A 25,292-nucleotide genomic window follows, 5' to 3' on the forward strand; every position below is an offset into this window, starting at 1 on the left:
CCGGAGGGGGAAATATTCATTCCGGAGGGCGTACAAAAATCTCGGGAGCGTGATCATCTTGAACATGGCCGCTCGGCCTAGCAATGTCAGCGGGAGTAGTCTCCACAGCGCCGCGTCCTCCGTGAAATTGGTCAATATTCTCCTAATATTCCTGTCATAGGAGAGGGAGCTATCTTTTGTCATAAAGATCCCTAAGTACGTAAAACCCTCACTAGTCGTCTGGAGTCTCTCCGGAGAGTGGGCCAGCCTTCTCACCCCTGGGGTCGTAGAGAACAGATTTATGCCAGTTAATCTGGTATCCTGCTCAGGCACCATATCTGGCCAGTTCCTCAAACAATGCCGGGATCATAGTGTCCGGGTGCGTAACGTACAGAAGGACATCGTCCGCATAAAGGGTTTGAGTTTAAAGTTTGAGTTTAAAAGTTCTTCTTAAGCGCACGTATACCAGCGGCTTCTTGGCGCTATAGCTAACGGGGACTGAGGGTGGAGGCAGGGAGGTCAAAGCGGACAATTAGTCAAAGGATTTTGTAAAAAGGTAGGTTTTGAGGCTTTTACGGAATTGTGAATAGAGGGGGATGGAGCGAATTTCAAAGGGAAGGGAGTTCCAGAGGGTAGGGGCGAGGACAGCGAATTTAGATCCGCCCCACTTCTTTCTCCGGAAGCGTGGGATGGTAAGGAGGGACTGGGTGGAGGATCGTAAAGCCCTAGTGGGGACATAAGGGACGATCTCAGAGGAGATGAAAGCTGGCGCCGAACTGGTGCGGGCCAGGAAAGTAATGCATGCGAGCTTGAATTGAATTCTAGCTCGCACGGGGAGCCAGTGCAGTGATTTCAAAAGAGGGGTAGAGTGGTGGAATTTGGGGAGATTGAAGGCCAGGCGGGCCGCCTGGTTCTGTATTTGTTGAAGGCGACGCAGGCTGTATGCGGGAATGCCGGCATACAGGGCGTTCCCGTAGTCCAGGCGGGACACCACCATGGCCAAAATGATGAGTTTAAGTGCGGAGAAAGTGAAGAATCGGGACACCCTGCGAATAGTGCGCAGTGAGAGAAAGGAAGAAGATACCACAGAGCTAACCTGGGAGTGAAGGGTGAGTTGAGAGTTGAGTTTAATGCCTAAAGTTTTGACTGAGGGAGAGGGAACAGGAGAAGGACCAAGAGAAGGGGGCCAGAAGAGAGGGGACCAGGGGCTGGATGAACCGGCCTTCAACACCAGTTCTGTTTTTTCGGGGTTGAGTTTAAGGTGGTTGTGGTTCATCCAGTCCCTGATATGAAGCATAACAGTTTGAAAGTTTAGTGTAGCAGAGGGAGAAGAGAGATTGAAGACCAGCTGGAGGTCATCCGCATAATTAAATACGGTGACCTCCATCTGTTGAAGAGAGAAAATAAGAGGGGCAATATACAGATTAAATAGGAGGGGAGAGAGAGAGGAGCCCTGGGGAACCCCGCACTGAACTCTTCGGGTGTCCGCTGTGTAGTCACCCAGGCGGACAGCCTGGGTGCGGTCACTCAAGAAGGAGGACAACCAGACCAGGGCACTCCCCCCGATCCCCGCCGCCGCGATACGGGAAAGTAAGGTGTTGTGGTCCACCGTATCGAAAGCGGCTGAGAGATCGAGGAGCACAAGCGCCTGGTGCTGATTGGTGTCCATACCCTCCCTGAGGGTGTCAAGGACCGACATAACAACAGACTCCGTGGAGTGTGCGGGGCGAAAACCGGCTTGACGGGGGGCAAGGGCACCGAGTTTCTCCACAAAGGAACTCAGAGCGCAGGTGACATGGCGCTCGAGCACCTTAGCCAGAAAAAGGTAGGAGGGAAATGGGGCGGAAATTGGCCGGGACAGAAGGATCTGCCCCCGGTTTCTTCAGAATGGGCACAATGACCGCGGATTTCATGGAGTTGGGAACTATGCCTTGAGAGAGGGAACTATTAAGGAGATGGAGGGGAGGGTCTGGGCAAGAGACAAAGACGTGGCGGAGGATGTGGGCAGGACAGGGATCGAGCGGAGAGCCGGACTTGATCAGTGGCACTACAGAGGTCAGACTTTCCCGAGTGATAGGGGGAAAGGAAATTAGTGCACCTTTTGGGGGAGGACATTGAGGATCAACAAAAGATGGGGAGGGAGGGGGAATGTTGGCCTTAATGGTGGTAATTTTATGAATAAAATAATCATTAAGAGAGAGACAGAGGTCTTCGGATGGGGCTGGTTTGAGAGTAGTTCTGTCCGAGAACGCCAGGTTGTGGACGATGGAAAAAATCTCTTTGGACTGGTTCTCTGCTGCTAGGATTTTCGAAGAGAAGTAGGATGTTTTGGCCTCCAGGATGGCTTTTTTATACTGGCTCAGGATGTTGGTGTATTCCAGTTTCAAAGTGGGGCAATAGTTTCTTCTCCAGGCCCGCTCTGCGCGACGGACAGTTAATTTGGTGGTTTTAAGCTCATTATTAAACCACCGATTGGCGTCTTTGTCGCGTTTGGAGGTGATGCGTTTGAGCGGGGCAACAGAGTCGCAGCTGTGAGTGAGCCATTGATTTATGGAATCAACCTGGGAAGCAGTGGTGAGACCCTGGAGAGCGGGAAGAGAATTAGTCAAGAGGGAGGAGAAATTTTCAAGATTGACACGACTCCATGATCGGACCAAGGTGTTTTTGGGTCGGAGGGTCTTAGCTGGGGGAAGAATGGGAAGGAGAAAGGGGTATTTTCTCGCCTGCGGTATCCGCTAGGCCCATTCGAAATCCCGTAATCTCCTCATTTTGTCGGATCGCACACGCCATTACCTCTATATTTAGAGCAAACAACAGCGGGGATAGGGGACACCCCTGCCTGGCGTCCCGCCTTACAGGGAAGTCCGTTGATAATACTCCGTTAACCCTAACCCTTGCCCTGGGATCTGTATAGAACCGGGATCTGTGCTTCCAGCTCGCGGGCGTCCTCTTCTGCTTTCCACCTCTCCCCGCTACCCTATTCTGGGCTCTGTCTCGCAGTACTGCCTTGAGGGCTTCCCAAAGCATCACCCGGGAAGGGACCGAGCCCTCATTTTCTGCGATGTACACCTTCACGTCTGCCCTAAGGCCACGTAAAATGTCTCCGTTTTGTAAATCCCAGGCCGCTAAATGACATGTATCATTTCTTGGTTTCCCCCGGTGTCCCCCAATTTCTGCCAGTAAGGGAGAGTGGTCCGATATGCCCTGCACCTGATATTCTACCCTGTCAGTAGTCTGCAGCGTTCCTCTGGCCATAAAGATATAATCCAGTCGAGAGTACACTTTATGCGCCCCTGAAAAGAACGAGTACTCCTCAGTCTCCGGGTGCCGCCACCTCCACACATCTATTAAGCCCAGTGTGGCCATTGTCCTCGCTAGCAGTGTGCCGGACAGGGCTCTATCCCTCCCGCCCGTCCTGTCACGCCCAGGGTCCATGACATCGTTAAAGTCTCGCCCTAGAATCTGGACCGTGTCAGAGGTGTTAAGTAGGATATCAGTGATAGCTCTCAATGTACCTGCCTGCAGCTTGTGTGGGGCATAGACCGATAGGAACGAATAGTCCCTCCTTCTCCATTGCCCCCTCACTCCCGCGTATGTCCCCTGCGGGTCCACCCATGTCTGTGAGATGTGAAATGGAGGGTGTTTCCTGATCAGAATTGCTACCCCTCTGGAACCGGAGGTAAAACCTGCGTGGGCCAGTGTTCTGTATTGCCCTCTAGCAAGAAAGTTACATTTAGTGCCCTGCAAGTGTGTTTCCTGAGGTAGTATAGCGTCTGCTCTAATTCTCTCGACATAGTTATGCACTAACCCCCGCTTAATCTTGCTACCCAGGCAGTTGACATTCCACGTTTAGACCTTAATTCCCCCCAGTGAAGGTTCCTCCCCCAGCGAATTGGCCATCATCCTATCCTGTATGACTGCATGATTTGTCCAATAGGGGCCATGTGGCGGGCCCACAGGCTCGGATGCGCTTGAGTGTCCTGACATGCAATAAACCAGTCCCCCCCGAACTCCCCCCTGCCCCATAGCAACCATAGAATATTCCTGCCCCCATTCCCTGGTCCCCAAACGTGGAACAACTGCCCCCCATCCCCGCTCCCCCCTCCCCACCTTCTCCCCCCTCCAGTCCGATACCCGCCAGATGGTCACGCACAGGACTTTCCAAGGAAGAGATGGTCTGTCGCCCACCCTTGAAGCCCCCCTAGTAGTCTAACCCCAGAATATACTCCTGAGGCCCTGGAACCCCCTTTCTCAGCTCTCTTCAGTCACTAGTAAACAAGTTACTCCTAAAACAGACTCAAAAAGGGAAAAAACAGGGGGGGGGGGGGGCAACTTGCGTGCTATCCGACCTTCACCTCAGAACATTCTTGAACCTGAGAAGACTCCACCTGAAGAAGAAGGCACAGCTGAAAGAAGATTCTTCACTCCTGATACTAACCCAGGAACTGGAACCGTTTTTTAGGAGTCAAGAAGCTGGCCTCCAGTTTTCCTGCTTCTGGAGTAAAAACCTGCATAAATACTATCTGGAGGGAAGACTGATGCTTAGAAACCCAATGCCCTGAAACCCGCCCTGATGAGCTAGGGGCTGAAGGACTTCCAGCACTTTGAAAAAGTTGTCACTTAGTCATTTTTTCCAACTCCGAGGGACCAGGAGAAGGTGCTAAGGCTTGCTCCATTGAGTAGCATTCAAGGGGGGGCACGATTACTAGGTTTAAGCAGCTCAGAACATTTCTCCGCACTAAAAAATGATTCAGCGGAACCCCAAGGTGAAGATATCCAACCTCGAAGAGCCCTACGCAGCTACAGCTTCAAGACATGCCTCGCTGAAGGATTCTGACTTTCACAAAACTGACTAAGTCCAAAGGTAAAATATTGTATGAGGGTGAGGCAGCAAATCTATCCAACTTGTGAAGCAACCTCAGCAGCTACAAAATCCAGGCTTGTCCCAATCAGAGGTTTTGGTGCCAAAGCGAACAGATGGAACTACGTATTCAACAGTGAGGGACCCTCGCCGGACATAGACTTGAGCTTGCCTTGCTGAGAAATTCTAACTTCAATTTCCGACACCAAGTCTGAAAGTAAAAATTCTGATCAGGACAATTCCCTTGGTGATCCTACTTCTGCTGTATTGTGGTTGGCCTGAAAATGTCTCTCTGTCACGGTCAGCAGGGAACAGTGACTTGATTGATGTTTGAATTTTTGTTCCTTTTTGCCAAAAAACTTTAAAAAGTAATATCTATTATTCCTCTCAACCTAATTTAATGATCTTGGTATCTTTTTGCTCAATTATTTCTCTTTTGACTTAATTTGGGAATTTTATTAGGGTGAACTCTTTACTTTAATAATGTTGGTACTGCTTAAACTTAACACACACTCACTGTCTAATAAGCTTCTCTAGGAGGACAACTCTTCAGAAGTTCTCCTTGATGACTGTAGAAATCAGTGGGTGCAGTTGATGCCACAGTCTCAAAAACAAAAGTGCCATTGATTAATTCCAAATCTGATAAGCTGTTAGCCCTTAAAGAGGATCTAATTTAACCACCACGGTATTCCTAGAACCAGTCATCGCACTTGACTTTGGAGACCTGTTTGTGTACTAGGCTGATCTCCACATGAACTGTGAGCTATGGATTGTACCATGTCTTAACATACACTAAATATCCACGGTTCCCATAAAGTATGAACATTGTTGGCTGTGAAACCCTGTTCACTCAATATGACAACTTTTTGCGCCTAGTCAAAAGGGCAGACACATCATAGCACACTTACTTTATTAAAACATGAAATATGATACTGAGACCTATTGAGAAACACTGCCCACAGTAATATATTGAGACTTTAATATTTTCGGAGATTTACAAGTACTGGTAATATATCGCTGAAAGACTTACTCTACCATAGACTCCAATGTTAACTGCATTAGCCCCTTAATATGTAGGCCATGTTTATGGTCATCTCAAAACCCAAACTTTAAACTTTTTCCAGTTTACATCCTGCTATTACAAAGATTTCACTTTTCTTTAGATTCTATATATCTGGCTGGACTGAGTGCAACAACTTTATTTTGGTGTATCTGACTTCTCAAACCAACATCACTTATAACAGTAATAGTTCAATGATTAATACATCTCAAGGTCTAAACAGAAATATCTAGCGCCCAATGGGCAGAGCAACTGTGCCCATGGTCTCAGGCCCTTAGGTTATACAACAGTTATTCAACACAGAACTGCTAAACAACCAATGACTGCACCAATACCTGAAGAAGAGGTTTGACAACTTCCACTCAGTTTTCAATCTTATGCTGAAAATACTCAACTTTGTATCGAACTTGGGGGCGTGGCCAACTGGGCAGCGAGATGGCCGCTCTGTGAGCGAGCTCCGCCGGCTGCACATAAAAAATCCTGCAAAATCCTGAATCGTGACCTCGGAGGGACCTGCTCTGCGAGTGTCTGGACCGCGGACACCCAGCTGCACACTCGACCAAATCCTCGCACGAAACGGGAGCCGGGAGAGCGAGATACGGCCCCTGACGTCTGGTCCGGATTGGTCGCCTGCGGACGCCCGCTGCTGTGGAGCCCTGTGCGGGAGCATTCTCCAACTCCAGCCCGGGGATTGTCGGGCCTGAGTGGTCTGGGCGGGGAAGAAGGCGGTAACCTCCCGAAAACCGCGCCGCTCATGAAAACTGTGCCGAGGGTAGCTACAACACTGGCGAGTGGATCCTGGCACCAGCGGAAGACGACCGAGTAAGTGGCAAAGCGCGAAATCCCAAATGTGCTGAGCGGAAGGGAGCCACGGAAGGGGACGCCATTTTGCCTTGACGGCGGGGTGCTACCGGGGCGACTATATGTCCCTGAGCACACTGCCAGACTCAACTGCTGCAATCTCTGCTCGAAGGGTTTCAATATCCCTTTCCAAACGTGCCGCCTCCTGCTGTTGCCTCGTGTGCTGGGGAGCTCAAACGGTAGTTCACGCTGGGCGCTGCTGTGGCGGATAGCGGAGGTGGACACCACTGGAGATACTGCCCTGGTGCTGGCAGACACCTGACACAAGCTGAGGACCGGACATATCCCCAGAGTACTCCTACAATCGCCGTGGTCGGCCGAAGCTGGTGCATTTGGCAGTTGTTGGCATCCGCCCTCTTCTACCTGCCCTGTTAAGTGTGCTGAGCGGATATCTTGCTGACACTTGTACCTCCTGAACACCCTGAGTACGTGATTGACCTATACCTGCCTGGAAAGTGTGGACTGATCTACCAAGTGTTACGGAGGGCACCGCGGTGCGACTTGCATTGTGCACCCCACTGTGTTGCGCTCCCCCACGTCCAAAATGGGGGGAAAGAATGAGGCGAGGCAGCCCAGGCTCAACTTTGAGCAGAAGCAAAAGACCAAGCAAACTGCGCCGGATCCGGAGACTGAGGCGCCCCCCTCGCAGGGACCTGCTGCAGACATTGATTTTGGGGCGTTGATAATGGAGGTCAGATCAAGCCTGAAGAGCATAGACTCTAAACTGGATGCTATGTCCTCGCAACTGGACGCTGTTAAGACCAAAGTTGATGCGCATGAAACAAGACTGGATTGCTTGGAGAATAGAAACACTGAATGCTGCGAGTTCCAGCAACACACCAAGCAGCATAACACCAACATTGAGAGGGAACTGGAGTCTCTACGCGCCAAGGCAGATGACTTGGAGGCGCGTTCCCGGAGGTCAAATATTCGCATTACGGGAATTCCGGAAACGGACAACACTGGTAAAATGGAGGTGTTTGTGACGGATCTCTTGCATGAACTCTTTGATCCAGACCTTTCCCAAGTCTTCACGGTCGAAAGAGCACACAGAGCACTTGGTAAGAAGCCACCGCCTGGCGCTACGCCTCGCCCTATACTTGCCAAACTGTTGAATTTCCAGGACAGGGACCACATCCTGCGACTTGCGAGGGAGAAAGGCAAGATCACCCACAAAGGTAATCACATCTCCTTTTACCCTGACTTACCCCCCTTGTTCAGGCAGCCAGGAAAGAATTTATGCCGGCCAAGAAACTATTGATGCAAGCCGGGGTCCAGTACTCATTCCTGTATCCGGCAAAACTAAAGGTACTGCATGAGCATGCCGCTCACTTTTTCACGGACGCACAGTCGGCAATGAAATTTGCTAAACACATTTGCGTCCCTGGAGCAAGACGGAAATCGCCAAGACTGGAAGAAGACACTGGGCAACTAAGTGACAATGATTGAATGGCCTGTGGCAGCCTGTGGCGAGATTTCCCCTGATCGTGCCCGTATCGTTTGGCCCGTGCGGTCCACTCGCCGCCGCCCTTAAAGGTGAACTGTCTATTAAGACTTGGGCTAATTGTGAGCATCTGGATGGGTACCCTACTGTAAGTTATGCTCCTGGTTCGTGATACCCTCTTTGCATACTGGATTGTTTGTGGTCGTTCCGTGGGGCGAGGCACCCTCCGGGCTGCGACCATCTCCTTCTGTCTGCAGCCACCCTGTGCAAACAGGGGTGTAAGCTGGGAGCACCACGCCCCCATGGGGTATCTCCCACTGTTACTGTTTCTAGTTGGCCTGAGCACTACTCGGAGCTCTGGCAGGGGTTTATCACAACCTGATTGGGGGGTTGGTGAGGGAGGGGGGAGGAGAGGGTTGTTGGGTAATTTGTTTGATGTTAAGGAATGGTGCGCTATAGGATGTCATATGTTTTATCCATTGCATGGGGTTTCGATGTGCGGACTTCGGTTGGGGCTGGCGCAAACTGCGAGGGAAGACGCGGGAGGGACTTCGTTGACTCTGCAAGATTCCCAAAATAGGGGGGGGGGTTAAACTGTGGACTTGGAACATTCGGGGCTTAGGGGACTACAAAAAGGCTAGATTGATGCATGGTATGCTTGCTAGACACAATGTAGACATATGCTTTTTACAAGAGACACACATCAACACCACCCCCTCGCCCAGATTGAAGCACTCTAGGTGGTCACATATATACTCTGCCATCTATTCTAACTACGCCAGAGGTGTGGCGATACTCATCCGTAGAGGTTTGGATTGGAGGGAACACGCCAGTGTGCTAGATAAGGAAGGGAGGTATGTTATAGTACACGGCTCATTACAGGGCAGACCACTGGTACTGGCGGCCATCTATGGCCCGAATGTGGATGATCCGGACTTCTTTCGGAGTGTTTGGGCGCAAATCATGCTGCTGGATTGCCCACAAATTGTTTTAGGGGGAGATTTCAATGTGGTGCTGGATGATGACCTAGACCGTAGAGGCGTAGGGAGGCCCACGCATGCTAGAGCGAGACAGGCAATTCTTGATGTGATGGATGAGGGCTTGCTGTCTGATGTGTGGAGATCTAGACACCCCGGGGAAAGGATAGGGACGTGCATAACGTGCTGTCATGCTGCCTGGTCCCGCTTGGACTACTGGCTGGTATCTTCTGATGTAGCGACTTGGGCAGTGGAGGTGACCATTCAGGCTAGATCACTTTCGGACCACGCCCCCTGCATGCTGGAACTACGTGTACCTAATGCCACTAATAAAGCGTTTACATGGCGCCTGCCCCCTCATGCCCTCACAGACTCAGCTTTTACTGAAGAAATTAGAGCAGATATTGTAAAATATTTTGAAGAAAACGAGGGCTCAGCATTGTCAGAGGCTATTGTATGGGACGCTTTTAAAGCAGAGATTCGGGGCCAATGTATTGCGAGACAAGCAGGGGTACTGCGAGCTATCCGTCACACACTAGCCCAGCTGGAACGTGAACTGAAAGAACTGGACCTGGCCTTCTGTCGCAACCCTACATTGGAACTTGCAGGTCAGATGAAGTCCAAACTGATTACATTTAATGAGGAAGCGCAGAGGGAGGTGAAGTTCCTGGGAAAACATGCAGAGGCCCGCAGATATGGGGAAGGGGTCGGGCCTAGTAGGACTCTAGCTCGGTTAACAGCCCCTCGCGCGCAGACACATTACATACACGCTATTCACAATAGTAAGGGATCCCTAGTTGTCGGCCAGGAAGCTGTGCTTGATGCATTCACCGAGTTTTACGCATCCCTTTACACAACTAAACAACCCACGACCCCAACTTCCCTGGACAGCTTCTTAGATTCCATTGCCATCGTCTGGTTTAACGACCTCCTCCGCCAGTATATGGATGTCCCGGTTACCGTCCAGGACATAACTCAGGTGATCAGGAGCATGCCCGCGAACAAAGCCCCGGGTCCAGACGGTCTGACGACAGCCTTTTATAAGGCATATGCCGAGGAGTTAGCCCCGAAACTACACTCTGTGTTTGCTGAGGCTCTGGAGCTGACCTCCCTCCCAGATTCAATGCGCGAGGCCCTAATTATAACCCTGTTAAAACCAGACAAAGACTGCCAGATCCTTGACTCATATCGTCCCCTTTCCCTAATCAATGTGGATGTCAAAATCTATGCTAAGATCATTGCAGACAAACTGCAGCCTTTATTACCGATGATCGCACTCCCTGACCAATCAGGATTTATTCCTGGCCGTGCCACTTCACACAACCTCAGAACGATCTTTTCTATTCTGCATTATCTACATCCCTCCATTCAAGCAGCAGTGGTGTTCCTGGACGCCACTAAAGCGTTCGATTCCCTCGAATGGCCATACCTGTTCAGAATTCTGGGCAGGATGGGGTTTAGCTGCAACTTCATAACTCTTATTAGGCTGCTGTACGATACACCCAGGGCGCGAGTTAGTGTGAATGGGCTCATATCTCAACCCTTTGCAGTGTCTAGGGGGACCAGACAGGGCTGCCCCTTATTTCCACTACTCTTTGCCATCGCAATGGAGCATTTAGCAGCCAGGGTTCGTCAACATCAAACGGCAAGAGAGATAGGCTTCAGCTCTCGCAGCCTGTTGATCTCCATGTATGCAGATGACGTCACACTGTACGTCATCAATCCAGCCGAGAACCTAAACCCCCTACTTCGCAAATTTGTGCGTTTTGAGGGACTGGCTGGTGTGTCTATTAACTGGTCCAAATCTGTTGCATTTCCCTTAACTGACGCCACCAAAGAGTCACCTTTGGACTATCCTCTGCGTTGGGAGACTGACGCTGTCAAGTATCTGGGAATATGGATCAGCCGTGACCTACAAGACCCGTGGACCCTAAATTTTGGCAGGGCGGTTGATTGGCTGGAGGGGAAGGTGGAACTCTGGAACAAGCTCCCTCTGTCTCTGGTTGCAAGAATAGCACTGGCAAAGATGGTGGTTCTCCCCAAATTTTTATATCTGTTTGTAAATGTTCCATTGCCCTTGACGGCGCATTTCCATGCGCGTGTCAGATCACTACTGCTGACTCTTGTGTGGGCTGGTGGCCAGGCGAGAACATCTTGGGCATTACTCACGCTCCCACTGCGCCAAGGTGGCCAGGGAGCACCCGACCTGAAATTGTACTCGCTGTGTGCGCAGGCACAATTCTTGCATTTCTGGGTCTTTCCCACCCCCTACCAGCCGCATGTGGCGGTGGAGCTGGCTGTTGTGACCCCGTCGCCGCTACGCGTAGCGCTGTATGGTAAAGTTTTGCGCCCTTCAAAAGACGTGGACACAGTTGAAATGATTTGCTGGTCCTGGCGCGAATTGCGCAATAGAGCGAAGCTCCCCCTACTGTACGCGCCAGCCATCCCACTGCTCGGCAACCCAATGTTGCCCTGCTTGAGTGCCAGAGGCGGAGTCCTCGCGCTCCGAGGGCAAAACATGAACACTTTTGCGGACTTATATCCCAACGGAACCTTCAGGGATTTGGGTGCTTGCGGAGAAGGTCAATCTGAATCATTTTCCGACTTACTTCTGTATCACTCCCTCAGGGAATCTTGTCGGGCGCTCTGGCCCCAGTTCCCTGAGGAACCGCCGCAACTCATTGCCCTTCAGAACTTGCTTTCGAGACCCTCTCCTAAGAAGCTAGTGTCTCGACTGTACAACTGCATGCAAGAGCAATCCCCGGTCACTGTGCCCTCTTCTATGCAGGCTTGGAGTGCTGACCTTGAGGCGCCCCTGACAGAGGAACAATGGGAATACTGCTGTAAACAACTCACTGCGCTATCACCCAATTACAGATTACGATTAGTGCACTTCAAGTTCTTACACCGGTACTACCGCACACCTGTATTGTTACACCGCATGGGCATTCGAGACGACGCCACGTGCTGGAAATGCGGTGGCGCTGATGCATCCTTCCTACATGTGGCATGGAACTGTCCTAAGCTCGAGGAGTACTGGTCAGACATTTTCACTGCCATCAACCAAATCCTACACAGAACTGACGCACCATCCCCACTTCTGGGCCTACTAGGATATGTTCAGGATACAGTGCCCAGTGACAGGAAGCTCCATGCGTTGTTGCTCCTCTATGCCAAGAGACAAGTAGCGATAAATTGGAATCGCAGAACTTTGCCTACATTCACCGCGTGGGTGAGAGATGTAACTTACGGAAACACGCAGCTTACACACTACTGGGAATCGATGCCCACCGCTTCCAGGCCTAAAGACATATGGGAGCCATTTATGCAGTGGTCTAGGGGGGGAGAGTATTCCTCCGCCTCTGGGCACTCGCCCGCTGTGGAAATCTCTGATGATATGGGGTGAAAGTCTGGAAATTGCACGCGGTGCCTCATGTCGGGGTAGTATCTGAGTGGGTTGACACTCTGCGGCTGTAAGTAGGACTTACGGATGCCCTGTTTGAGACTGTATGTGGCTATACTTCTTTGTATTGCGGTCCCCTTCCCTGGCCGGGCGATCCCATGTGTGAATCTGCGACTTCCCCCCACCCCCTCCCCCATGTAGAAATCAACTGCCCTCCCGCTGTGATTCCTGATGTCGCCGAATATTGTTGGAATGACACCTCGCCCGAATGCGCACAACCCTGCACACAATTAACACTATGCATATTCGATACTTCATTTCTGCACCTGAGTTAGTTTTTTCTTCTTTTTTTTCTTTTTAAGGTTGTTGTGGGGGGGGGGGGGGGGGGGGGGGGGGGAGAGATAAAGGAGCCTGTAGACACGGCCTTATCCGCACTGTTTAATTGTACTACATGCTGGTACACATGCCTTTATGACAAATCAACACCGATCATTTGAGAATGTTCTACACGTCTACTGACCCCTAAAAAATGTGAGACAATTTACTTAGCTACTGTTACACATACTTACTAAATGCTTCACACTGTAATATATGCTAACGTTTCATGGCACATCACATGATGCGCCAAACTGTTTCTTTTTGTGACATTTATCTATATAGCGGCCTGCCTCCGGGTTGTTGGCGCGACGCTGTGTAACTTACATAATGTACAATAAACGTCTTACACCAAAAAAAAAACAAAAAGAAAAAAAAACTTTGTATCGAACTTACAGGACTTCTTGGATCCGCTGGGAGCCCTCGATGAGGGGTATTCGGTGGTCCTCTGAGTATGAAGATCGCATCTCTATCTATGAAGATGACATTTTGCTATATCTGACCTCGCCCAGGAAATCGTTGATGGTTTTCTGCGATGTCCTGGCCTCTTTTGGTAGAGACTCAGGCTTGATTATCAATTGGACAAAATCCTATTTGTACGTTCTTTCTGGTGACGTCCCCCTCCTTCCGCGTAACTGCCCCATCCAGGTGACACAGACGGGAATTAAATATCTCGGTATCTGGGTCTCTATGGACCCTGTGACTCGGTATGAGCGGAATCTTCTCCCACCTCTGACCAGATTGAAGCAGGACGTCGCGGGTTGGCGTAGACTTACGCTCTCGCCGCTGGGACGCGCGGCCCTCTTTAAGATGATGTCTCTGCCTCGTTTTCTTTATGCCCTCCAAAACACTCTTGATATAGTCCCTGCTAGTTATTTTCGTAAAGTTGAGGGTCTTCAAAGGAAACTGATATGGGATGGTAGACCTCGCATTGCGCTGGCCAAACTAACGCTCCCATGGTACGATGGGGGTATTGCCCTCCTGGACATCAAACGATATTATTGGGCGTCTCAGTTGGGGGCCATTATTCACGGTATGTATGGTCCCGAATTAAACCCTGCTTTCGCTATGGATAGATGGCTGCTGCCTGGGGGTAACTACTATAGGGCACTATACTCAAAATCAGTGGTCAAGTCATTGTCGGGGCCTACGAAGACGGCAGTTCATATATGGCAAGATGAAACTAATTCGATGGGATGGAAGGACCGCTTGACTTTAGTGACCCCACTTTTCGACTCTGATAGACTTGGTAAACTGTGGAAGACTAAGGGGTTTGATAAGTGGGACCTCATTGGTATTAGCAAGGTGGGAGACCTCTGGGTTAAGGGACAAGTGAAATCAGTTGATACTTTAAGGACGGAGTTTGAATTAGGGAACTCTGAGTATTTCCGCTATGTCCAGGTTCGCCATGCCTTGATGTCAGTCTTTTCGATAGGGGAGGCGGTCCCTGAGTCGTCCCCGCTTGAAGATAGATTGCTGGATGGTCATGTACCAGACAGTACTATTTCAATTGTCTATAAAAAGTTGATCAATGATAGGTCGGACCTCCTGCTGCCCTTACGTGATCTCTGGGTCCGTGACGGCCTTGAATTGGACGACGAGGACTGGCAATCGGCGATCTCCTCTCCCAAGGAGGGCGCGATTCCAGCAAGACTTCGGCTGGTTCAGGTTAAGATTCTTCAAAGGGTGTACATCATGGGTCCCCATCTGGTTCGGATGGGCTTTTCTGAGGAGGGTCTGTGTAAGCGGGGATGTGGACAGGTGGGGACAATTCTTCATATTATTTGGTCCGAGCGGCTATAGCTAAGCTCCCAGCGGGTAAAGCTCCAGGGCTGGATAAGGTCCCGGGGGACCTTTATAAACAGGAACCGGAGATGAGCCCCATATCTCCTGATAGTTTTTAATGCAGTTCTCGGGGGGATTGCTCCTCCAAATACTTGGCTGGGAGTCGAGTTGGTCCCTATCTTCAAGAAGGGGTCACCTCTCCTCCTAGCCAACTATACGCCAATTAGCCTGATAGATGTATCCCAGAAACTCTTTCCTAGGCTGATTCTGGATCGCATTTTAGATTGGGTTGAAGACTTAGAAATCTTAAGTGACTATCAAGCAGGTTTTAGAAGGAATGTATCCACCACCGACCAGATTTTCAGGTTAAACATGCTTTTCTGGAAAACGGTCAAAGTCCAGGGCGGTTCGCTTTCCACTGTTTTCATTGACCTCCGTGCGGCCTTTGATTTGGTCCCACGGGGAAAACTTTGGAGTGTATTGAGGGATTTAGGTATTCCATCTCCCCTTTTAGATATTTTAATACGTCACCATTCACAGAATTTTGCAAGGGTCAGGTGTGGGTAACAAGGCAATTTGTCATCTAGCTTCTCCGTTGGCAGGGGGGTAAGGCAGGGTTGCGTTTTGGCGCCGACCTTGTTTTGCCTCTATGTCAACAGAGTGATCACCCACCTGAATAAGGTCACAAATAGAGACGCTCCAAGGCTTGCGGGTACAGGGATCTCCGCGATTATGTTCGCGGATGATACCCTGTTGTTGGCTAAGACCCCAATGGGTATTCAGCGAGTCTTGGATGCTTTTGTCTCATTTTGCTATGACCGGGGATTAGAAATAAACACTTCCAAAACGAAATTCATGATTTTTAATCCACCGAAAACATCCCGCCCTAATCCTGCTATAAGTGGTGTTCGTTTGGAGAGAGTGCAAACTTTCGAATATTTGGGACTAACTCTTAATGAGAATATGACTTGGGCACAACATCAGACCAAAACCCAATTAAAACTCTTGCAAAAAGCAGGGGGGATCCTTAAACTCCTAAAACAAACTATCTCAAAACCTATTTCTCCCCCACTTGAAATTTATAAAATGCAGGCATGGGGAGCGGTGACCTATGGTGGGGAACTGTGGGGCCACAGTTGCCATCAAGCAATCATCACTACGGAAAATAGGTTTCTTAGGCAGTTGGTATCCCTGCCTCCTAGTACGCCCCTACTCCCCCTTAGGATGGACTTGGGACTTTGATCAATCAAGGAAGAACTGGGACTCAAGCCTCTTACTTTTTGGAGGCGTCTTTGGGTTACCCCTGAACTCGCCAGTTATAGGCGTAAGCTTGTAGAACTGTTAAAAGCTCCCAACGTCTGGAATCTTTCCTGGCTGAAATATATCAGGCAGGAATTTGACAGGTTAGGTTACTCCCCATTATGGTCTAATCCTGAAGAAGCGTGTAGGGGCATATCTCGAAGGGAGCTAGTTAGTCTGTATTACGATCAAAAATTGTTGGCCTGTCTATCAAATGCCCAAACTGGAACAATAACAAGATCATTCCTGGTTCTAAAAGATCATTATAAACTGGAGACTGCTTCTGACATCATCAGCCCTAATGGTCATAGGAAGCTATACCTCCAATGGAGATATGACTCCCTACCAATAAGAGCTCTGACCTCACGTTGGCACCCTAACGCCCCCAGGAACTGCCCTGCGTGTGGGAATGAATTAGAGACCGATTTACACACAATCTTTTTCTGTCCCTCCTACAAGGCTTCTAGGAAGAAAGGGATCATCCCCATTTGCAAAAACATGTGCATTAGGGAGTGTTTTAACTCTTACCGAATATTAAAAACAGACTTATCACCAATAATTGTTTTTACGGTCACGAAATTCCTGGCTTCCATGTGGAATACCAGAAGAAAGTATCTGGTAAATTGTGATGAAATCTAACTGTACAACTGCTGAGATGATACATGGGGGGAGGTGACCCGAGGTGTCTTCGGGTGATTAGCCTTTGATCTTAGACAAATGGTTTTATTGAATGAATTGTATGGTTTCTGTACCTTTGTATTTTTTAACAATTGTAATGTTTTATGATGAATTTTATTGTGTACATTTTTATGACATTATTCTTGTCGAAATAAAGACGAAATGAAATATTATTTGGGAATGTCATGAAGTTGCGGCTTATTGGAACGGGGTGTATGAAGTAATGAAAGAGGTTATGGGTATTGCTCTCTTACCGGAGGCCAGGCGTTGCTTGTTAAATGTCTGGGAGCCTACAGATTACAACGTAGCCCAGACCCAGTGGGAAACCCTGGGGGCCATGATTGCGAAGCGTGATATTGCACAATTGTGGGGGTCCCAGAGGCCACCTACAGTTGAAGTATGGAAGGAAAACATGGACTGGTGCATGTGTAGGGAAAAAAACGATATATCTAGCCCGGGCCGCCCTTGGAAATGGCAAAGAGTGTGGGGGCCATGGAACAGGTATCATGGAGACATATGTACACCACCTGCAGTGGATAACATCGATATCCCACTCTCCCCCTGACCCCACATTAATGTTTGCATTATTGTGTGTTTACTGCTTCGTCCCTGTTCCCCTCCCTTCCTTATAGTGATTACTGATTATTTGATGTACTGTTTATCCGGCCTCGTTTGAACAAAGCACTCTGTATATTGTTTTCTTGCCTTGCTTGTTATACTTAATAAAAATAAATATAAAAAAAAGAACTTACAGGGCTTCTGAGCAACATTTGCAGCTAAAAGGGTTGCCTGCTATCAGTAGAGACCAAATGATGACCAGCTCACTGAATACACATAATCTACCATTTCCGGTATCATTACACAGCACAATATTTTCTCTGCTTCCTGCTCACTACCCAGTTATATTTGCCCCTAGTGTCTCTTTCCAACCTTAAGTCAAACCTGCCACTAACTCCATTGACTTTCAGCTCAAATGTCACAGATATATCCTCCCTTAAAACTCTTCACAAATCTGTCTTTATGAACCAGCTCATCCTTGAAAATATAAAAAATATAAACCAGATTTACATAGCCCTTTCTCTTTCTAATCACTTTCTGAAAGCGGCTCAGAATGCTCCTGTATATCTGCTTCTAAGTTTAAGTAAGAGTTATCATGTTTCCGCTTCATGAAATTCACCATTGGTATTTGATATTTGCCAGAATCTCCTTTAAGATCAAGCATTTTTCCCATAAATCTATTCACTTGAGAACACCTCAATGTCTTTGGTGTGAAGTTTTTTCATACATCCCAATATGGACCTTACTCATAGGCCATCTGCTCCTTGCCCCTTTTTTCAACACTTGCTTGCAGACTCTCATCTGGGGTCCCACTCTGTGCAACTCATTTCCCCCAAAATCAGAGTTGAAAACAATAACTTTGCATTCTTCAAATTGCTTAACTGTTTTTTACTAGTAGATCCCATCATTTATTTCATTGTCAAGATGGTGAGTGTTAAGATCTGGTTTCCAGTCTCTCATGCTCTGGTCATCTCAGAAGACACAGACTTTTAGAAATATACATCCAATGACAAGCCAAGCCACACAGCGAACAATTTTCATTAAAACACAGTTTCATTCTTTGGCACCTTATTTATATTAAATAAAAAAAAACACATTCTTTATAATTTTGTGGTTACCTTTCACGTTGAAAAAAAATGTGAAGTATCTGTGGCTCATTCATAAATATGCCTTGCGTTTAAAACACAAGGCTTGGGAAGAATACCTCAGCATACAGTTGAACAGCAGGGTTTTATAGAAACTGAGTGAACGACAATGCAGTTGATCTATTCACTACACTTACTTTGGATCTGGTGGCCCATCTGGTAGAGGTTTCATGGAAAGCTTACAAAGTGACCTGAAGACTATGAAGGCATCCTTTTGTAAAATGTGGGAGAACTTAGCACCAGGGGAAGACCCTGAAGTATTTCCAGATTCCTAGAAACATAAAACAATATTACATACAGTAAGGTAAAGCGTAAGATTAAAATGACCTGAAATACTTGTGTTATGGATGGGCATTATTGAAAGTATATAATAGTACATAACATGTCGGTGTCAACACTGGTTTGCCAAATACAAGATTTCAAAAAAATCAAAGCACTTACATGTGCATGTACAGTCAAAGAGGCTCATGGCTTGCTTTGAGAATTAACCAAGTGTTAAAAATGTCTAAGACTTAAACGTACACAGGTGCGGGTGAATTCAATCCAGATTCTTTTTAAATAATGGGCAAATTGGGTCCCCGCCAACCAGGGTCCTTCATGGTAATTGATAAATGGGTGCATTAATACATACTTACTTTTATTTGACTGTTGGGAAAACCCAGCCTGACCAAACTAAACTCTTGGCCCCTTAAGCATGACACATTAAATAGCAATATTTCTAGATCTGCCTCCTTATTTCAACTCATCTCTTCCACTTCATCCACCTTTATTTAGCTTTCTTTCTCTGTACTTATCTCAATGAAACTATCCCCCTCTTTCCCTGCACCCCACATCGCTGTACCTGTCTCTCGGTCAACCTCACTTTTGCCTCTATCAACCTGTGCCTATCCCTACATCGCTACCTCTGACCCCCTTCTATCTTAACTTTCTCTCTACCTCATGCAGCACTAGGCACATCATTGATCTTTTTCTATCTCACCACTCTGTATCTTTTCTCCATTTATATCCCCTCTCCCCCAAATTTAATTCTTAATTTCACTACCCTCTTAGCCGTCTCTCTACCTCACTATTTATTATGATCCCCTCTACCTGACCTATCTCTACCATACCTGTGTTGGCCTCTTTTCTCTCCAACCCACATCTCTTCACTTCCTGATCTCTCTATCCTACCTTTTTGCTATCTAACTTCTCAATTTACCCGCTGCACCTCCCTTCTCACTCTCTTTCTGACTATTTCCTCTACCTTTACTCTTTAACTACCATACTCCTTTCTCACTACTTAGCCTTTCATCATCTACCTCTTTTTTCTATCACTACGTTCTCTTACGTCATCTTTCTCATATCCCTCTCTTTTACCTCCATCTCTATTTCAACTCACACTCTCCATTTCCCCTCTCCTCTGGCTCTTTTTATAGATCTTACTTTCACACCTCTCTATCTTCACCTCTCTAAGTCACCCTCCCTTGCTCAACCTCTCCTCTTTTTCTATCTCACCTCTGTCTCTCTGCGTCATCACTTTTCTAGCTACAACTCATCTCTCTTTCTGCCATTCAACCCTCTTTGACTCATTACTCTTTACTTTACCTTACTTTCTGTACCTCATCATATAGCCCCGTTTTTTGGCTTCTCTATCATTCATACATATCGATCTATACCTTCTCTCCACTCTGTCTACCTCTTTATGTCATTACCTCATTCTAACTCATCATTGTCTATTTAGCTGAGAATGGGCAATGAAGTTGTTCTGAGGTGGAAACTCTAAAAATATTTATTGCCAGGACACTAAAAATACTTAAAATGGCACTAATTCAAACCTCAAGAGTACAAAATCTTACTTGAGCCAAAGAGCCCTGAAACAATCAAATTCAGCATGCACTAGAAGAAAAGAAAATATATATGTACCACTCTTCTATGCAACTAATGCTATCCCATCTGGGTAGAGTATCCTCCACTCCTAGCCTCTAATTCACTATCATACTTCAATCTGGAACATGCCCCTAGTCAAAATCTTTAGATTACTTTGTAAACCTCCAGCTCTCCTGTACCACCTCTGAATATCCACACCATTCTGAGGCAGTGAATAAAGTATATATCCATTGTTTACTGAGTGGGCTGAATAACTCTACTTCTTCTTATACTGTGTTTTACCTTTAGTTGGTAATTTAATTTTTATTGACCTATAATCTGAACTACCTTTGACTTGTTCTAAGGCACTGATTGTAATTACCAATAACAAATGTTACCAATCACAAGAGGTGCCTGGGTATAATTTTTGGTGGAAAGTTGGAGGTTTACTGAATGCCAGAGAAACATTACTCTTCCACAAGAAATAATGACAGAATTTTGCAACGTTAATGACACATGCCACGGAAACAGCTTAGGATGTGTAGAGTTTTAATTGCAGTCCAATTCGCAATTGTTCAGTTATGCCACAACTTTTACCAACTCAACTAATGTGGGAATTTTCAATTCTTTTACTGGAAAACGTTCAATCAAAAACAGAATTGCTAGTAGCAAACACAGTAAAATATATTTGAAATTTCAAAAGAAACAGATAAAGACATTTTCACTTTTTTCGCTAGGAATTTCTACAACAAAAGTCTGAAAGATGAAGAGGAGAGTATTTGTTTTTTTTTGGTAGGGAAAAGCAATTACCAGGTATGCATACGTCAGGGAGAGGAATTAGTCCTTGTACTAACAAGTTTAAAGGACCTGTACTCGCACTGAGTATCTATTCCTTTCTAGGAATCTGTTGGATAGGCTGCTTAAGGTGAGGATGGAGAGAGGCATTGCATCCGACCTTTCTAAGCTGGAGGTCAAATGGGGGAGAATCTGTGGCAATCGTGGGCACTGCAGACCACAAATGTGTTACTTTAGAGATTATATTGTAGTGTAGTTCCTATTTTCCCAATAGCCTCTGCGCATTGGAATAACATAAACTGCAGTGTAGACGTAGGACTGAGGTCATCTAGGTCTCTACTGACTATGTTAAACTTAATTTAGGTTAGCGCCAGCTAGTTCAGAGGTCACTGGAAACTTTCTTGAATGAAGAGGGATGGATAACCTTCCCTGGCTCAGACAAGAAGGGATTCAGTTTCCGACAACCGCATAAACATGACAACTTTGCTCCCTCAGAATAAGAGTATATCTCTAGAGTAGTGTGAAAACAATAGACAGATATTTCACTCAGTCAGCAGTGCATACTTAGTTTCACCAGAGTGCAGAGAAATAGAGAGACGGGCGTTTTCAATAAAAAGGTGTTATTTATTGAGCAGTCTTCTTTCTCATGCAAGAGAAATGAATTGCCACAATTGCAATACTTAATGTAAAGTAGAGTGCGTAGACAGTAAAAGTAGTATTATGAAATAATACTGTGAAAGCATTGATACGGTTTCTTAGCCATATGATACTTTAAAATGGATAAAATATATACATACATAAATACATTGACCAAAAGGCTCAACTGGTGCTTCTAACTACGCCTACCCCGGTGTACCTGACCTAAGCCTAATACGTGGGAAGTGACAAGTAAGTAGCGATGTTAAGTTAAGTTGGTTAAGATAATTTTGCCAAGAATCTGCATCAAGAATCAGTCAGTCAGCTCCGTACCTTGGTAATAGAATGTGGGAGGTCTGGTATCTCTTTCCTCAGGACTCGATATTCCAGCAACCAGCAAGGGTAGGCTGGAAACATCGGAGCTGGATTTTCTCGGCTGGAGAAAAAGACAGCGTCTCTCTCAGTGCGTCAAACAGGAGGTGCGGCTTCCGCGGGCACTCGCATCAGCTGGGCTCTCGGGCAAGTAGATGGCCGCTCTGCTCCAAACCATCGTGTGTTTGCTTAAGGCAACTGTTGGTATTTTATACCTGAAAGGTGCCGGGTTTGACGCAAGGTTGGACATAAGACGTCACCAAGAACTAACAGTTCTTGCAGGACTTCAGGAGTTCTTTTTCAAATCAAAACAAAAGCAGGGGGGGTTTTCCCGGGCTGCTGGAGGCTTGGTTTGTTTAAAGAACGCGTTGTGCTTTCTAGGAGTAGATGGGAGTAGCCGTGCTGTGGATTGCATGGGCTATTACTGAATATGAATCTGATTCTTATGCCTTTGTCAGGACATTATTGATTATAACCTCACAAGGGCATAAATCGGGAATATCGAATTAGGGTCCTAGATAAGAACACAACACCCACTTCACGAATTGATGTCCATCATTACTAAAACTAAGCAATAATAAACATTCAAAGGTGCATGTGTTTTTTTACGACCCACCCCAAAATACATATTTCGCATTTGAAATGGTATGCGGTAAATACACGGAAATGAGTATTTGTACTGTACGCTTTTCAAGCAGTGTTATCATTCAGAGAAATGCATAAATATATCAGCTGAACGAATTGCAAAAATTACACATGAAATGGCTCTAAATACAGAAAAGAAAGTCGAGACCTATTCATCACATATTTGTACAAATTTCTGTATATGTGCTAGAGGCTGAGGTAAAATATTGTCTCTAGTATCCTAAAATAGAAGCTCTGTTCTCTAAGAATAGTTCTACTTAAAGCAGAGTACCATGTGCCAAAAAAGTAAATATTTTGAAAATATGGGCAAAAATAATTTCGCTTTCAGGGGAAAAGTTCCAAATATTTTCTGTAGCTTTGTTTATCAAAAACTGAAGGCCGAATTCAGGGAACGCTGTGTGCTCATTGTTTTTATTAAGAGTTATTCTCGTTGACTGGAGAGAACATTATCTTAGACATACCCGCAAAAAATTGGTCTACCACATCAGGTGAAAGTTCGACCAAGTATGAAAATGCTGCAACTGTGCAGTTCTCTACATGAGTGCTATCATCGATGGTTGGATCAGCAATGCTCACAGAAGGCTGTACCTGTTCGGTGCTGCTTTCCTCTCTTACCTCACCGCCACATACTAGTAGTGGTGAAGTCTCAACGAATGCCGTCATCAGAATCGGTAGCCGCTGGGGACAACACGATGCATGAGTCGTTACCGGACCTAGCAAAGTATCGATATCCATTGGTACTGCTGATTGTAGTGTAAGACAGATGTCCAACACGCATTCTTCTCCGCATAGCAGACATCGAAGCACAGGTATGATGCAATCTTGCCAGATTGGTCTCAATGAAAGAAACCAGGTTGCACTTAGATCTCTTAGCCGGGCCAATCCGAGGACCTTAGTGATACGGTCTCGGTATCATATTGCTAGGATCGTTTCTTCCATCGTTGCTAGAGTCTTGCCTGTGGATTGGCTTGCCATATCGGTGCAGAAGAAGCAAAAATAAAATTCCTGCCACGAGTCCCAAGATTAAGGGTAGGCCGCCAAAGACAGAATGGACAAAATTCGGGAAGATGTCCAGAACTGTTTCAAATGCTGTTAACAGTCCCGAAAAAATTGTCTTAAATACATGTGCGATGCCACTGATATCAGACATGATTAAGATTTAGCTTAATACTTCTACGAAATGTACGGGGCAATTTGTTGATAAAAGGATATGTATCTCTGCTGTTGTCCTTGCTACTTGCAGATCATATGTTTCTTTTGATGATGTTAGAGGCACAGTTGTTTGTAAAAGAATAGACTTCATTCTGCTTAAAGTATCAATCGAATAGAAGAGATATTCAACCGAGGCCATAACGCAGCCCCCATATCTGGATTGCTGTGTGGATACAATACTTGCATACAGCAAACGGCCCTGGAAGTTACAGTTGTCAGATAGGCTTTTCCTGGCAGCATGCCACAACAGCTGTGGTAACTTATTAAAATCTAACTACCATTAAAAAGTGGTCTAAAAAATGGCTCTATCTGTTTTGCAGGCTTGCCATGCAGGTGACATGAAAGGTAATTTGAAGACCCTTCGCAGGCTCCATGCAAATAAATTCCTTGACACAGAAGTGTACCTCTTAGTGATTTTTTACAATTTTTACCACTAAGAAATACCTCTCTGTTTCCTTCACTATAAAATCTGTGTGTATAAGGTAAATCCCAGGTTGATTTGATGTATTCTTTACCCAACCTTTCATATTGGCCTGCTGGTATATACTCTTGACAGTAGTTAAACTGGAAAGTTGTTATCGGAATTGTAATCGTTCCGTGTATTATCCATTCAATGACAGGTCTTTCTGACATTGTCAATGGTAATCTCTCGAGTTTTTCAATGCTCAGGATTGTATAATCTGGTCCTTTTTGTGCCAAACTGATTTGTTTATCAGTAAGGTTAAAGAGACCGAATAATGAAGTTGTGTTGATTAAACGCCATGGTACGTAGCCTGAACGCAGATTTTGCAACGTCCATCCAAGCTGTACAATAGAACGTAATTGAGACTGACCATGTTGTAGCATTAGTAAATCCTGCTCTATTATATCAAAGGCAGACGATGCAATACTGTCCAATGAATATATTCTGGAAGACAGAGTCGTTAACCCATTGTCCACAACAGAAAGTGATTTTTCCAAATTAATACGATCAATTTCTCGTAGTTTTTCTGCTGTCTCAATTTGCATTACTTTCCATGCTTCGTTGTATGCAGCGTATATACCGGCCACTATGAAACGTTTTTGACGCTGTTTGCGTGGTCCCATTAAGAAATCACGCAAGTCAGCACCGTCTTTAAGTAAAGTCGAGTGTTGCTTAATTTCAGCCAGTGTGGATTTCTGTAGCCACTCAAGGCATAGTTTCCCTACACTGTGTGTTGTAACTATCCCTGGATGTTGTCTCTGGGTATATCTAGGGTCTGGTCATTTTGAACCCCTGTTTTTTGTTCAGGAATCTATCTTGACAGTTATTCGTGTCTGTTGGCCAGATCAACCACTTTTTCCAATCAGTATGTGTTCTGTTTTGGTATAAAATATTAGAAA

General features: G+C 46.4%; 1 protein-coding gene across 1 annotated transcript in view; it reads right to left on the reverse strand.

Annotated features, from left to right (window-relative positions):
- The window catches only part of ARFGEF1 (ARF guanine nucleotide exchange factor 1), a 1,029,389-nt gene that overhangs the window by 477,218 nt on the left and 526,879 nt on the right, over positions 1 to 25,292 (reverse strand). Inside the window, exon 9 of the mRNA XM_086918014.1 lies at positions 18,563 to 18,696. Coding sequence (XP_086774140.1) covers positions 18,563 to 18,696 — 134 coding nt within the window. The remainder of the gene's footprint in view (positions 1 to 18,562; positions 18,697 to 25,292) is intronic.

The sequence above is a fragment of the Lissotriton vulgaris genome, chromosome 4_1 (assembly GCF_964263255.1).
Source record: "Lissotriton vulgaris chromosome 4_1, aLisVul1.2, whole genome shotgun sequence".
NCBI classification, from domain to species: domain Eukaryota; kingdom Metazoa; phylum Chordata; class Amphibia; order Caudata; family Salamandridae; genus Lissotriton; species Lissotriton vulgaris.